The sequence below is a fragment of the Nerophis ophidion genome, linkage group LG16, assembly GCF_033978795.1.
Source record: "Nerophis ophidion isolate RoL-2023_Sa linkage group LG16, RoL_Noph_v1.0, whole genome shotgun sequence".
Taxonomy (NCBI): domain Eukaryota; kingdom Metazoa; phylum Chordata; class Actinopteri; order Syngnathiformes; family Syngnathidae; genus Nerophis; species Nerophis ophidion.
In genome coordinates, this window is record NC_084626.1 from 35957340 (window position 1) to 35972543 (window position 15204).

The window sequence follows — 15204 nt, forward strand, 5'->3', positions numbered from 1 at the left end:
TTTTTTATTTTCCGGAAGGAACACTCCTGAAGGAATAAATAAAGTACTATCTAATCTAATCTAATCAAATCTATTTTGCTGATGTGGGTTGACTAGTTCATATTTTTATCAAACCATATTCCTAAATATTTAAATACTTGTACCTCTTCTATATTTTCACCGTAGAGTTTTTATTTGGAGCTTGTTTTGTACTTTTGTCTTTGTAAAATGTATGACTTTTGTCTTTCCAACAGAGAATCTTAAACCCCAAGCCGTTCCCCAGTCTTGAACATTATTTAACACTTTGTTAGTTTTTTGATTATTTCTTTTGACTCTAAATAATATACTAGTCTTTCATTAATCATTTTTTCCATTACTTTCCCCAAATTTGAGGTCAATGCTATCGACCTATAATTTCCTGCCTCTTCAGGGTCTTACCCCGACTTGCATATTGGAATTATTACCGCTAATTTTCCCCTCTGCCGGTCATTCTCCTTCTTCATATATCCTGTCATATCATTTCAAGACCACTTCTTTGACGATGCTACCTAAGTTTTTGATCATTTGATAACCCACTAGGTCTTTCCCCGGTGACGTATTTTTAACCTTTTTCAAAATTCGAACCATTTCATTCAAAGAAAATGTCATATCCATAGTGTTGGTAAAGCTATTATCGTTGTCTTCCATCATTTCCCCAATATTTAAACTCATTGTTTTTTCTCTCTTTTGTTTTTCCACATTTCTCAAATTATCATTACTGTGCACTTTAACAAATGTTTTTGCTAAAGGTTCTGCTGTTTCTTTACCCGTGACTACATCTTCTTTAATAAATGTGGCACATCATCCTCTTTACCCTTCATTCCTATCATTATGAATCGTTATATATCCTTTTATTATAAAGTTTAATTTTGGCTTCAGCCCTGTTTCTTGAATACAAATTATATGTGGTTTAGTTTTCATATTTTTAATATATCCCTTTAATTCATGTTCAGTTGCTATCAAACTTCTGGCATTCCACCGGACAATTAACAGGGTGTTGGAATGTGGTAACATGACTCCGTCACGTCTACTCTCCGTAGTACAGCTTGCACCCGGTCCCAAGATAGTTCTTTCAACAACTTTGCTGCTGCTTTGACAATTATTTTGATCTTCTCAGTCTTATTTTTTACTTTCATTTTGTATCAAAGCTGAGTTGTGCTCTCTGGTTTATTTTGCAAATGAACCGACAGAATATGATCATGTACAAGACTCGCCTACCCACAATGCACTGCAGCCCAACGCTCCTGGTCGGATGTTTTTTCGGGGTTCATGGAGAGATGCGGTAAAGAGTGGTAGCCAAGACGCACGGTCACACACGGTCACACACGGTCACACTCGGCAATTATTTTGACCTGGGGAGCAGATTTAGAGGAAAAAATGTGTCTGGGGGGCCGGGATATCTGATTTTCAGGTACAAAAAACTTCACAATGACACAAAATAAACACAACAGTTAAACCTCACACTAAAAACAAGACATTGACTTGTACGTTCAAAAGACAGAATAGAACAAGTCAAGACATGCAATGCCATCTACAAAATGTTATGTAAATGTTAGTCATTACACACGCGGCTATGGTTTTGATGTATTTGTTACAGACATGTTTACGTCAAGTAACATCACATGGTTCCATTTGCACCTTTCAACAAATCTGAAAAGGAATATTAAGAAGTAAAACTTATATTTAATCCTACCTCTTCTCCGAGCACACGGTGACTGTACATACGGGTCGAAAAATGTTGACCTAATTCAGCATTTCTCAAAGTGTGGGGAATAGAGACATGACAGGTGGGGCGCGAGGAAAGGGAGGAAATTTTTATTTTTGATTTTTTTTTACTATGCTTTCATTTTCTATACACACTGTAAATCACTTTGTGATTCTGTCTGTGAAATCCGCCGTATAAATAAATGTAAATTACTTATTTTTCCTGTAGGCTTTAAATTTCTCGGCAGGAGCGAAAGTTTGACAGACATAGCAACAGTAACTTTTGCAGGCGGGGCTAAGAGGAACAAACTTTCGCGCGGATGGGTAGCAGGCTAATGTGCGGACCACAATTACACAAAATGGATACATTTGCAACTCGCACCTCAAAGGTCTGCGGAGAAACAAAAATATGACGGGTCTAATCAACCAAAAAGTCAACCTAAAAGAAAATATGGCGAAGGGTATCTTGCTCTTGGATTCACGGCAGCGGAGGTGGGGGCAGAGGAGAGACCCCTGTGTGTTCTTTGTCTAAAACGGCTAGCAGCAGACAGCATGAGACCCAACAAATTAAAGAGACAACTCGAGACCTCACATGATGTCCAATAAATTGTTTTGTTGGGGCGATGGGGGTAGGTGGGCCTTGAAAACTAACCCCTTAGTCTAAAGTGAGATCCGTACAATTAGGTCAGGGCTTCTCAAACTTTTTTTTTTTTCTGTCATCCCCACTTTAGACTAAGGGGTTAGTTTTCAAGGCCCACCTACCCCCATCGCCCCAACAAAACAATTTATTGGACATCATGTGAGGTCTCGAGCTGTCTCTTTAATTTGTTGGGTCTCATGCTGTCTGCTGCTAGCCGTTTTAGACAAAGAACACACAGGGGTCTCTCCTCTGCCCCCACATCCGCTGCCGTGAATCCAAGAGCAAGATACCCTTCGCCATATTTTCTTTTAGGTTGACTTTTTGGTTGATTAGACCCGTCATATTTTTGTTTCTCCGCAGACCTTTGAGGTGCGAGTTGCAAATTTATCCATTTTGTGTAATTGTGGTCCGCACATTAGCCTGCTACCCATCCGCGCGAAAGTTTGTTCCTCTTAGCCCCGCCTGCAAAAGTTACTGTTGCTATGTCTGTCAAACTTTCGCTCCTGCCGAGAAATTTAAAGCCTACAGGAAAAATAAGTAATTTACATTTATTTATACGGCGGATTTCACAGACAGAATCACAAAGTGATTTACAGTGTGTATAGAAAATGAAAGCATAGTAAAAAAAAATCAAAAATAAAAATTTCCTCCCTTTCCTCGCGCCCCACCTGTCATGTCTCTATTCCCCACACTTTGAGAAATGCTGAATTAGGTCAACATTTTTCGACCCGTATGTACAGTCACCGTGTGCTCGGAGAAGAGGTAGGATTAAATATAAGTTTTACTTCTTAATATTCCTTTTCAGATTTGTTGAAAGGTGCAAATGGAACCATGTGATGTTACTTGACGTAAACATGTCTGTAACAAATACATCAAAACCATAGCCGCGTGTGTAATGACTAACATTTACATAACATTTTGTAGATGGCATTGCATGTCTTGACTTGTTCTATTCTGTCTTTTGAACGTACAAGTCAATGTCTTGTTTTTAGTGTGAGGTTTAACTGTTGTGTTTATTTTGTGTCATTGTGAAGTTTTTTGTACCTGAAAATCAGATATCCCGGCCCCCCAGACACATTTTTTCCTCTAAATCTGCTCCCCAGGTCAAAATAATTGCCGAGTGTGACCGTGTGTGACCGTGTGTCTTGGCTACCACTCTTTACCGCATCTCTCCATGAACCCCGAAAAAACATCCGACCAGGAGCGTTGGGCTGCAGTGCATTGTGGGTAGGCGAGTCTTGTACATGATCATGTTCTGTCGGTTCATTTGCAAAATAAACCAGAGAGCACAACTCAGCTTTGATACAAAATGAAAGTAAAAAATAAGACTGAGAAGATCAAAATAATTGTCAAAGCAGCAGCAAAGTTGTTGAAAGAACTATCTTGGGACCGGGTGCAAGCTGTACTACGGAGAGTAGACGTGACGGAGTCATGTTACCACATTCCAACACCCTGTTAATTGTCCGGTGGAATGCCAGAAGTTTGATAGCAACCGAACATGAATTAAAGGGATATATTAAAAATATGAAAACTAAACCACATATAATTTGTATTCAAGAAACAGGGCTGAAGCCAAAATTAAACTTTATAATAAAAGGATATATAACGATTCATAATGATAGGAATGAAGGGTAAAGAGGATGATGTGCCACATTTATTAAAGAAGATGTAGTCACGGGTAAAGAAACAGCAGAACCTTTAGCAAAAACATTTGTTAAAGTGCACAGTAATGATAATTTGAGAAATGTGGAAAAACAAAAGAGAGAAAAAACAATGAGTTTAAATATTGGGGAAATGATGGAAGACAACGATAATAGCTTTACCAACACTATGGATATGACATTTTCTTTGAATGAAATGGTTCGAATTTTGAAAAAGGTTAAAAATACGTCACCGGGGAAAGACCTAGTGGGTTATCAAATGATCAAAAACTTAGGTAGCATCGTCAAAGAAGTGGTCTTGAAATGATATGACAGGATATATGAAGGAGAATGACCGGCAGAGGGGAAAATTAGCGGTAATAATTCCAATATGCAAGTCGGGGTAAGACCCGGAAGAGGCAGGAAATTATAGGCCGATAGCATTGACCTCAAATTTGGGGAAAGTAATGGAAAAAATGATTAATGAAAGACAAGTATATTATTTAGAGTCAAAAGAAATAATCAAAAAACTAACAAAGTGTTAAATAATGTTCAAGACTGGGGAACGGCTTGGGGTTTAAGATTCTCTGTTGGAAAGACAAAAGCCATACATTTTACAAAGAGAAAAGTACAAAACAAGCTCCAAATAAAAACTCTACGGTGAAAATATAGAAGAGGTACAAGTATTTAAATATTTAGGAATATGGTTTGATAAAAATATGAACTAGTCAACCCACATCAGCAAAATAGATTTGATTAGATTAGATTAGATAGTACTTTATTCATTCCTTCAAGAGTGTTCCTTCAGGAAAATTAAAAAATAGGGGAAAAAGTAAAAAGGTGTTAAATATGATGAGGGCTTTGAGGGGTAATGATTGGGGGGCTGATAGGTTGACGTTGAAAACAATATATGTATATATATCACTTTAATTCCATCTGTTATTGATTACGGTTGCATTATTTACCAATCTGCTTCAAAAACATGACTTGGGAAAATAGACTGGATCCAGTCACAGGCTTTAAGGTTATGTTGTGGAGCTACTACATCAACCCTAGTGGCAGTATTACAAGTAAAAATGAACGAAAAACCTTTGGACAAGAGGAGAGATCAACTCTCAGCAGTTTATCGGGCAACTTTAAAAGGATCCAAGCAAGGATATCCCACTTGTCCAGTGCTACCAAACTGCCAAGAAAAAGAGAAAAGAAAAAAAAGAATAGTTTTGGGTGGATTATAGGAGACATATGTAATAAAGTTAAAATTGACAATATTAAAGTTAGTCCTACAGTACCAATGCCTGCAATACCACCGTGGATGTTTGATAACCCAAAAGAAAACATGCAATTACTAAAGAATAGAAATTTAAATAGTTACCAGATAGAAAAATGGATTGAGATATGATATATATACGGATGCATCAAAAACTATAAAAAATTAAAGGTAAGAGCTGTAGCAGTTATCCCACAAGGAAACATAGTATTAAATAAAATAATCAGTGATAAACTATCTGTTTTTACGGGGGAATTGGTAGCAATTTATATGGCAGTTAACTGGATAGAGGAAAACAAAGCAAGGAAAGTAGTTGTGTGCTCGCACTCCAACAGTGCATTGATGAGCATAAAAACATAGCATCAGAAACAAGACAAGATTTAGTTTATGAAATAGTTTGGGCAATCTACAAAATAAATAAAGCGGGAGGTGTGGTAACATTTCTTTGGGTTCCTTGGAAGATATAGTAGGATGGAATTCACAACACATAGGATATAAAGCATTATACACGTATTTAAAAAAAACAATGGGTTAAATAAAAGAATATAGAGTAGGGATCCATCTTGGTCCACACTCCATTTCAGTAGGTGGCGCTAAAGCACACCAGAAGGTTGCTTGCCGGAAACAACCGCCCACCTCCGGAATCAGTCCCCGCCTACTACTCAAGGCGGGAAATTCATTTGAGCGAAAGACATTAGAGTGAGAGGAGTTCTTTAAAGCTCCTGAGAATCTTAAAAAGCTTACAGAAAACGAGAAAAACTTACAGCGGGTGCCTGTCGGACATTCACCGTCGTTTTCGATGATTTCCCCTCGGAGCAAGGATTCAATGTCTGGAGTCTTTGGCGCAATCAAGCCTTCTCCTCTGCCTGGAATGGCCGTTGACGGACCCGCCAGCGTTAAGGGAGACCAGCGAGCAGGAGATGTAAACGGAAAATCTGTAAGTAAATATATGTATATATGTATCGTATACCGCATGTTTTTTTCTTGTAAAATGAGAATCATTTGACTCACCAGACTGCGATTGTGTTAAAGGGATCGCGTTAGGATCTTACGGCAATTCCTCTATGAAACTAAATAATGAATACACATAATATTAAATAATTCGAAGGTTTAAACACACCTCGATAATCATCTTCCAACTTTGTAAGATCGTTTAAGCAAAGTTCATCGTCTTTCACTTCGTCGTCATCGGCTGGTAAAAAAAAAAAAGTATTACAACGTCGTACAAGTGCAATGCTTTTAACGTTTAAATGCTTAAATGGAGTTAAACCAATGTCTAATAACATGGTATAGCAGAGGTAATGGGGTGTGTGTGTGTGTGTGTGTGTGTGTGTGTGTGCGTGCGTGCGTGTGTGTGCGTGCGTGCGTGTGTGCGTGTCCACATCTCCCCATGTAACATTCCCAGCCATCAATAAAACTGAACCCTCCTTTGTCCCCAAACTGACCTGTTGTTTCAAACGATCGTAAACATTTAAACTGTCAAATGGATGGTCAGTTGCTAGGTTACACTGTGTTCTGCGATAGTTTCTCCATCTGTTTAAATATGTTTTCGTGAGGTATGGAAGTTGTTTCAAACGATCGTAAACATTCCTTTGTCCCCTCTTCTGGTCTTAACGATGTGTGCGTACGAATGTGTATTTGTGTGTGTGTGTGTGTGTGTGTGTGTGTGTGTGTGTGTGTGTGCGTGTGTGCGTGTGTGTGCGTGTCCACATCTCCCCACGTAACAAAAACTTCCCAATCCACGGTAGATAACGATGAAAATATCGAGAAAGGGCTTCCGTCTCTTCTTTCTTTTAGCTGAAATAAGCAGATATCACCCATTTCGTATCTGAATACAAATCCAAAAGATCCCTCCATCCCGTACGCTTCCAAGTCCCATTTCTCACGCAAAGACTCGGTCGGTGGCATCTGAATACGATTTAGAAACACTCGACTTTTTTGCGGAGCGTCAATGTAAGTTTTATTATTTTTATAAATCGACACAGGCGTTTCACTAATCATGACCGAATCGAACAAAGTCTTTACGCTAACGTATAAAGCTCCAAATAATGACTAAGCCTTACACCGCCCTTTTGTACCCCTCCTCTGCGTGTGTGTGTGTGTGTGTGTGTGTGTGTGTGTGTGTGTGTGTGTGTGTGTGTGTGTGTGTGCGTGTGTGTGCGTGTGTGAAGTGCGTGCGTGTCCACATCTCCACACGTAACATTCCCAGCCATCAATACATCGAAATCTGGAAGTTGTTTCAAACGATCGTAAACATTTAAACTGTCAAATGGATGGTCACATGCTGCTCAGATGACATTCTCAAGCTTTCTTAAAAAACTGAACCCTCCTTTGTTCCCTCGTCAGGTCTTAACTCCACCCTCTTCCTGGTTTAACCACTCCCACCGCAGGTCTTAACTCTGCCCTCTTTCTGGTTAAAACTCCACCCTCTTCCTGGTTTAACCACTCCCACCGCAGGTCTTAACTCCACCCTCTTCCGGGTAAGCCACACCCACTTGACCTTGACATTTGACCCTGACCTTTGAACTTGACCTTTAACCTTGACCCCTCATAAATCATTAACCTTTGACCTTGACCCCTCATAAATCATTGACCTTTGACCTTGACCCCTCATAAATCATTGATTTATGACCCCCCATAAATCATTTTTTGACAGAAGGTATGGTCTTAATACTCTCTGCTGCGCACATCGTAGCATTAAGCTAGTCCACGATTAGCTAGCTTAATGCTATATAGCATTGTTGTAAGCACATATGGTGCGCAATTTGCAAAATGCGCAACCCCATTTTGCAAATTTAATGTCTAATCAAATCAAATGTTTATTGGATTCATCACTATACAGTGTACATCCACGACAGAACTACTGACTAAACTACTACCACAACTTGGTTTACTATTTATAAAATAGTATAATGTAGAGTTACCTGGAACTTGAAATAGGCCACCCGGCCTGAATTTCCACTTGGTAGTAGTTTAGTCGTGGATGTACACTGTATAATGATGAATCCAATAAACATTTGATTTGATATTAAATTTTCAAAATGCGATTGCGCATTTTGAAAATTGCGCGCCATTGTTATTGTGCTTACAACAACGTGAGTGGGAAAACAGTGACAGAACAGTGACTGTTACATATATAATGTAAAGTGTCTATCTGCAATCTTTATAATTAAAATGAATGAATTAGAAATTAATTATTTTAATCACTGTTTAGGTTGGTTCAGACAACTAATTTATTTTGCGCCTGTTCTTAATTTCTTATGCTACTGTATGGAACTTGGTCCCATCTTCTATTTTGTGTGTTTTGCAGCATCATCTATTGCCTGGATTCTTGCCTACAATTGCTCCTGATGTGTTAGCCTAATCAAGTAAGAGACTTTCTGGTTTGTTAAAATGTCGTTTTGGCTTCAAACTCGCACAGGAGAGAGATTGAACCCTTCTGATTAAAAGTTGGTCACAAATTTTTGATTACTGCTCCGGTTTTGATTTTACGCGCCTTCAAAGAACACCTGCGCAAAGTCTCCTAAAAAATGTATTTTTTGCTACTTTGAGCTGTAATTTGACCCCCTTAAAATGCTTCAAAGTGCAAGTTAAAGCTCTACTATGCCAAGCGAAAGCCATTTATCAACAACATCCAGAAACGCCGATCTGTAATTTGACCCCCTTACATGCTTCAAAACTCACCCAATTTTACACACACATCAGGACTGGCAAAAATTGCTATCCAATAAAAAAACAAACCCCAAAACTCAAAATTGAGCTCTAATGCCCCCTATGAAAAAACCGAGACAAAACTGCTTGTAACTTCTGTTAGGAATGTCATACAGACATGAAACAAAATCCTCTATGTAGGTCTGACTTAGACCAGGGCTTGGGTTGGGTGGCCAGCAGCCAAAGGTGGACCCCACCAACGCTGCTTGTTTCTTATGCTACTGTATGGAACTTGGTCCAATCTTCTATTTTGTGTGTTTTCCAGTATCATCTATTGCCTGGATTTTTGCCGACAATTGCTCCTGCTGTGTTTGCCTAATCATGTAAGAGACTTTCTGGTTTGTTAAAATGTAATGTTTACAGATTTTTTATAGCAGCTCTTGGCATATTCATGGGGCTGAATTAATTTAACGTTGCCCTATATCTTGTCTAGTTTGTAGCAATGAAACAGACAACACCATTTAACAATGTATTTATTTAAATATAACTATAGAAACAATTATCAATGATAAAACTTACTGTATTTTCTGTTTTTTTAGCGCAAACAAGAATACAAAGACTATGCCTCTGTCTTTATCAGCCTTAAGACGAAGGACACGCATAGACGTTAAAAAAAGGCTTCTTCTTCAGAGACATGACAGTAATATGGGCAGGTGACCGAGTTCTTTCTGAGAACGCTGCCCAATCCTCTTCAGCTGCACATGCAATGCCAGAGGTGCACGTTTTTACAGAGGAGGTCATGGAATTGGAGGCAGATTTGGATGACGTGTATTTCTTTCTTTCTACTTAAAGATGCCTTTTCATCTGATCAAGTTCATAATTAACGGGGAGATTGCGGTTGTCCCAAGTGGATGGTATGATGATGGGATGGGTTTTTGGCCAAACTATAAAAGCACAGAGAGAATGAAAAGGGCCGCTTTAAATGGGGAGCAGCATGATCAAAACTGGCCAAGATATGACGTTTCTGTTGTCCGAACTTGTGGTATGCAAATTCAATCAACTGTTCAGCGCTACAGCTAATTTGAAACTCATGTTCATTTTAACATATTCAATTTTAGACAACTACAAAGACGCATTTAAATTAACGCAACAATATGGAAAGGGCTACAACACGTCAGACCTGGAATCCGAGGCAGAGAATGAGGAGCTGCCAGAAAAACGGAAAAGGAAGCCAGTGTAAGTGTGTTATGTCTTGTTTTTGTCATGTTTCTACAGTAATAGGAAGGTTATTTCCGGTAGCATTCAAAAATAGACCAAATATGCTTGTACTATATGTATATTTGGCAATTTTGGTAATGCAATAATCCCAATGATATGGTTACTCAACAGCCATCGTCTCGGGGACTCTGATGATAGCGAAGAAGACCCGGGAAATGGTGACCTCGCATCTCTGGGGTTGGCAAGCCAATTGCACAGGCAGAGTAAGGAATAATCTCTTAACATCTAAAAAACGAAACCACCACATTAATATTAAAGATACGGTTAACATTCTTAGTGCTAAAGATATTCCCCTCTTCTTGTATCCCTTCTCCCAACTCCACAGTCTCGCCGAGTGCCAGCAAGAGTCATTAGTACCGGTACTCAACTCCTCAACTGGAGATAACTTTCTAGGTAAAGACTGATCTCCGAAATAATATCTCAGCATCCAGTAACCATGGTTAACAGATCACAACCATTAAATACCAATTTATCTCCCTTAGCACCTCACCATGGGGGAGGACGTATTCATATGCGTTCACCAGCACCTGCAGTAAACATGCAGAGAGTTTACACAAGGTAGAGACTGATCTCTGAAATATTAGTGAATAGATAAGCCCCTTGTGTATTATCAGTCATGGTTAACTGATGACTCCCTCACAATGCCCACCTCACTAGGAACGGCAGTCCCTCCTTTACTCCCTCAACATGGCAGACAGAGGAGCCTGGATCCCGCCTGGCCTACAGGCCAACATGGCGTGGGGGAAGAATGGCCGACATTTCCAGCTCTGGTGAGCAATAACTGACAAATACCGGATGGTAAAGATGCGCGGTTTGCAGTCTCATCCGTGGAGTCCGCGGATAAACCGCGGGTTGAGCGGTTGACATGACGAAAAAATAGATTTTAATTAGATTTGGGCGGGTGGCGGTTGAACCATCCGGAAATATTTGATGTGCATGGTTCTGTGATCGGTATCCTTTGCCATTAAAAGGGACATTTAAGACCCGTGTCACAATGCGAAGGAGACATTAGGAGACACAAACATTCTCTATAATGACTCCCAGCAGACACCCAGATATCAGGTATGCTATGAAGTCATTGACTTTGTCGCCCTCTACAGCATGTACGATCTGCTTGTCAGTCCAGCATCATGTGTGTGTGGCTTCCGCGGCAACACGCACACGACTGCAAGGCATACTGGGTGACACAGAGTACACTAATGGTTGTTATATAAACAATTTTAACACTCTTGGTAATATGCGCCACGCTGTGAAGCCACACCAATTAAGAACGACAAACTTTTCGGGAGAACATCCTCACAGTAACAACATAAACGCAACACAACAAATACCCATAATCCTTTGTATTCATGACAGTTCCTGACTATTTTATACACCCCTAGCAGCAAACCCCCCCCGTGCGTCGGTAAGGTGGGCGGGGTTGGGGGCGCGTGGGTGTAAAATATATTTAGGTGTGTCATGAATACAAAGGATTGTGGGTATTTGTTGTGTTGCGTTTATGTTGTGTTACTGTGAGGATGTTCTCCCGAAATGTGTTTGTCAATCTTGTTGGGTGTGGCTTAACAGCGTGGCGCATATTAGTAAGTGTTAAAGTTGTTTATATCACAACCATCAGTGTACTTTGTATCACCCAGTATGCCTTCCAATCTTGAACGCGTAAGTGCGGAAGATGCACACATGTTGCCGGACCAATAATCGGTTCGTACAGGTTGTTGAAGATGTCAAAGGCAATGGCTTCACAGCACGCCCTTATTCTTGTAATCAGGATGAACACTATTGAAATGTCGCGGGAACGTCAGTGGCTCCAATTGTCATCGTTACTCTGTGAAACAGGTTCAAATAGCTCTCTGAGTGGTAAAGGCGAACAACCTCTAATGTATTTCAGCGGACGGTTGGCGGGCGAGTATGGTCCTGATAAAATGTTGGTTCGGGTGGATGACGACTTTGGAGATGCGGATGATATAATTGCCTATCTGCACATCTCTACCGGATGGTCATTCTGTGCCACAGATTTTGGAAAAAATTCAAATTCACAACCAATCACATATTGTCTTCAAATTTTGTCAATAACTTTTGTCATTAACTAACACTGCTGTTTGTCAACAGCGGCTGAGGTCCAGATCCTTAGCCTGCTGGAAACTAATAAACACACACAAGACCAGCTGATGGCGAAGGTCAACTTCTTAACCAGCAGGTTGACCAGTACCCCGGGGCCAGAAGTGGAAATGCCGGCCAATATCCAGTTTTCACAGGAACAGTTGGAAGCATTTGAGGCACTTCTGACAACCCTGACAGCCCTTTTGTCAGCCCTGACAACCACTTCTGTCCTGAACCGCCTTTTCCCAGTGGTAAGATTATGTCAGTGAGCCACTATCTGCCTGCTTTGACATCGTGTGTAAAGGTAGCATAGGTCCATGAGCCAAGAGAACAGGTTCTGTTATTTTTTACATTTCAGGATGCTTTCAACAGGAACAAAAACGTTTTAAATGCAACTTAAGCTTAAAAATGTTTACATGTTTGTTTAAAGAGATGTCTATGCCTTTTAGATTTCTTCTTTGGGCACCGTTGGAGGCCAGGATGTGAAGCGGGTGACCTGGAACACCTTGGGCAGGATCTTCACCGATGATGTTTCACATCAACTTAATTGGAAGGGGGTCAGTAATAAAAAGGCCTTTAGCAGGATGGCAACAAATACCTTGCTTTTCAGTAAGTATATATCATTCAAAGTAATATTACATACGTTCAAAGTCAATAGTGGGGGCAGCGGAACAGTTCCTATTGGTTATAAGTTCAGTGACGTGTGTTCCGGTCCGCACTCGGCTATTTATATGATGTGAGGTCTTGTTAATAGGCCAACACAAACATAGAATGATAGTACAAATATAATAACAAAACATGCAATGTCAACTTCCCAAAGTTTGGTTATGGATATTTATTTATGCCCCCTGACCCCCGCTGCCGTCATCCAACAGAGCCAAACAAACATGAAAAAAAGCACAGATTTATCCACATACATAACTCTGATCAAATAAACAAATAACGATATTGTTTGAACATTTTGGATGTCTTGCACACCTATACCCTGATCACAAATTCAGTTTACGCACTTCTTATTTTTTTTAACCACCTCCTGTATCTTTAAGTCATGTTTCTTTTTCAAATGTAATCTCCTTAGTACCTCTCTCATATTTTGTATTGTGTAAACATACTTTGCTTTGGATGCTACATACCATAAACAAACGTATTTGTCTTGTAATCTTGTTTGATTACAGGTGCTGATTTGATTACAGGTCAGCCACAGACGCTGAGGACACCAAACGCGCAATCAGGTGGTTCAACCTGGCGGCGGATCGGGCAGCGAGGAGACAAGTCCACCTCCACAGACAGAGGAATAAAAATATGTATCGATAAAAAAAACTCTTATTGAACTTGTCATTCACCACTTATTAATTTTCTGATATGTTAGCTGTGCATGGAGCAGCATTTCTTTGAAACTGTAGCCTAATAGATTAAATATTTATATGTACTATATTTACTATTTACACATTTACTTTATAGAGTGAATTGACTATTTTCTATTTCTGCCAATTGACAATATTGTTAGTTTAAAAATACAAGGCAATGCATATTTATAAATATGCATTGCCTAACCTGAGCTTAGGCCTGCTGTAGTAGGGCCTAGTGATCACTGGGATAAAATAGGAAACTAACACTAGTGATAGTTTTCTATTTTATCCTACTACAGCAGGCCTAAGTTTATAAGCTTAGACAATGCATATTTATAAATATGCATTGCGTTGTATTTTTAAACTAACAATATTGTCAATAGGCATCCATCCATCCATCCATTTTCTACCGCTTATTCCCTTTCGGGGTCGCGGGGGGCGCTGGCGCCTATCTCAGAAACAGAAAATGGTCAATTCACTCTATAAAGTAAATATATATATATATATAAATAGTAAATATAGTACATATAAATATTTAATCTATTTTATCCTACAGCAAGAACAGAAGGGATTTTGAAAATAAGATAAACAGGTCCATAATGGACCCGGGCCGGATGAGCCAGGTTTTTTAGGAGTCTGTTGCTGGTCCGCGGCGGATGTACGTGCGGGTCCCAAGCGCACCCGCTGCGGAGGTAAGGTTTTGATCATGGGTGCGGAGCAGATCCAGCTCGGAGTTGCGGCGGGTCCGTGACCCGCCTCTGCGGCGGATCAAAGCCGGAGTGCAAGTGGAGCCCGATATGGGTCCGTTTCGCTGGTCCGTTCCGGAATGCGGAGTGTTTTTGCTGTGTGGGCAGCTTGTTATTATTACTTAAAAATGTCCAAGTTCTCCAGGAAGCAAAATAAATTCCATTTCTGACACATTTAGAACGCATAGTGATGCGCGAAGGTTTCACCCCAGAATGCAGTGGGACCAGACAGGCAGGATAGCAGGTAAGAGCTGATTTTAATATAGAAAAGGGTAAACGAAAACTTGTACAATGTCAAGCTTGGACTCGGTCTCAGGTTGTTTTCCCAAGATGCGAAGCGAATGGAGTGGAAACGGAGTGAAGGTAGGTACATATTTAATTTATTTACTCATAAACTAAAAACAGGAACAAACAAAAAGCGCTCACTATGGAGGTACAAAACTTGGGCTATGAAACAAAAGACTAGCACAAAGGCTATAAACTATAAACAAAACACTTGTGCTGTGGCATGAATGACAAAAACTTACTTGGACCAAATGAACAGCATAGCAAGGCATGAAGCAGATAATCGAGGTCATGAAGGAGGTGATGTTGCATGACTGACTACCTGGTAACTGTGGCTTAAATAATGAACATAAGTGAAAACAGGTGTGAGACAAGACAGGTGAACTGATTGGTCGTCATGGTAACAAAACAGGGAGTGAAAAATAAAAAGGAACTTAGGGTACAAAGGTCAAAAGGACCTGGTATTCTTAGGCAGTCTCCCATCCAAGTACTAACCAGGCCAGACACTGCTTAGCTTTGAGAACAGATG

The 15204-nt window shown here is 40.0% G+C and overlaps 1 protein-coding gene across 1 annotated transcript in view; it reads left to right on the plus strand.

The window, feature by feature from the left end:
* The window catches only part of LOC133535594 (uncharacterized), a 41309-nt gene extending 27684 nt beyond the window's left edge, over nt 1-13625 (plus strand). The window contains exons 2-10 of the mRNA XM_061875550.1: nt 8580-8637; nt 9246-9303; nt 9520-9695; nt 9773-9962; nt 10039-10156; nt 10310-10401; nt 12305-12546; nt 12745-12904; nt 13471-13625. Of these exons, the coding sequence (XP_061731534.1) occupies nt 9615-9695; nt 9773-9962; nt 10039-10156; nt 10310-10401; nt 12305-12546; nt 12745-12904; nt 13471-13625 (1038 nt within the window). The 5' untranslated portion in view covers nt 8580-8637; nt 9246-9303; nt 9520-9614. The remainder of the gene's footprint in view (nt 1-8579; nt 8638-9245; nt 9304-9519; nt 9696-9772; nt 9963-10038; nt 10157-10309; nt 10402-12304; nt 12547-12744; nt 12905-13470) is intronic.
* The last annotated feature ends 1579 nt before the right edge of the window (nt 13626-15204 follow it).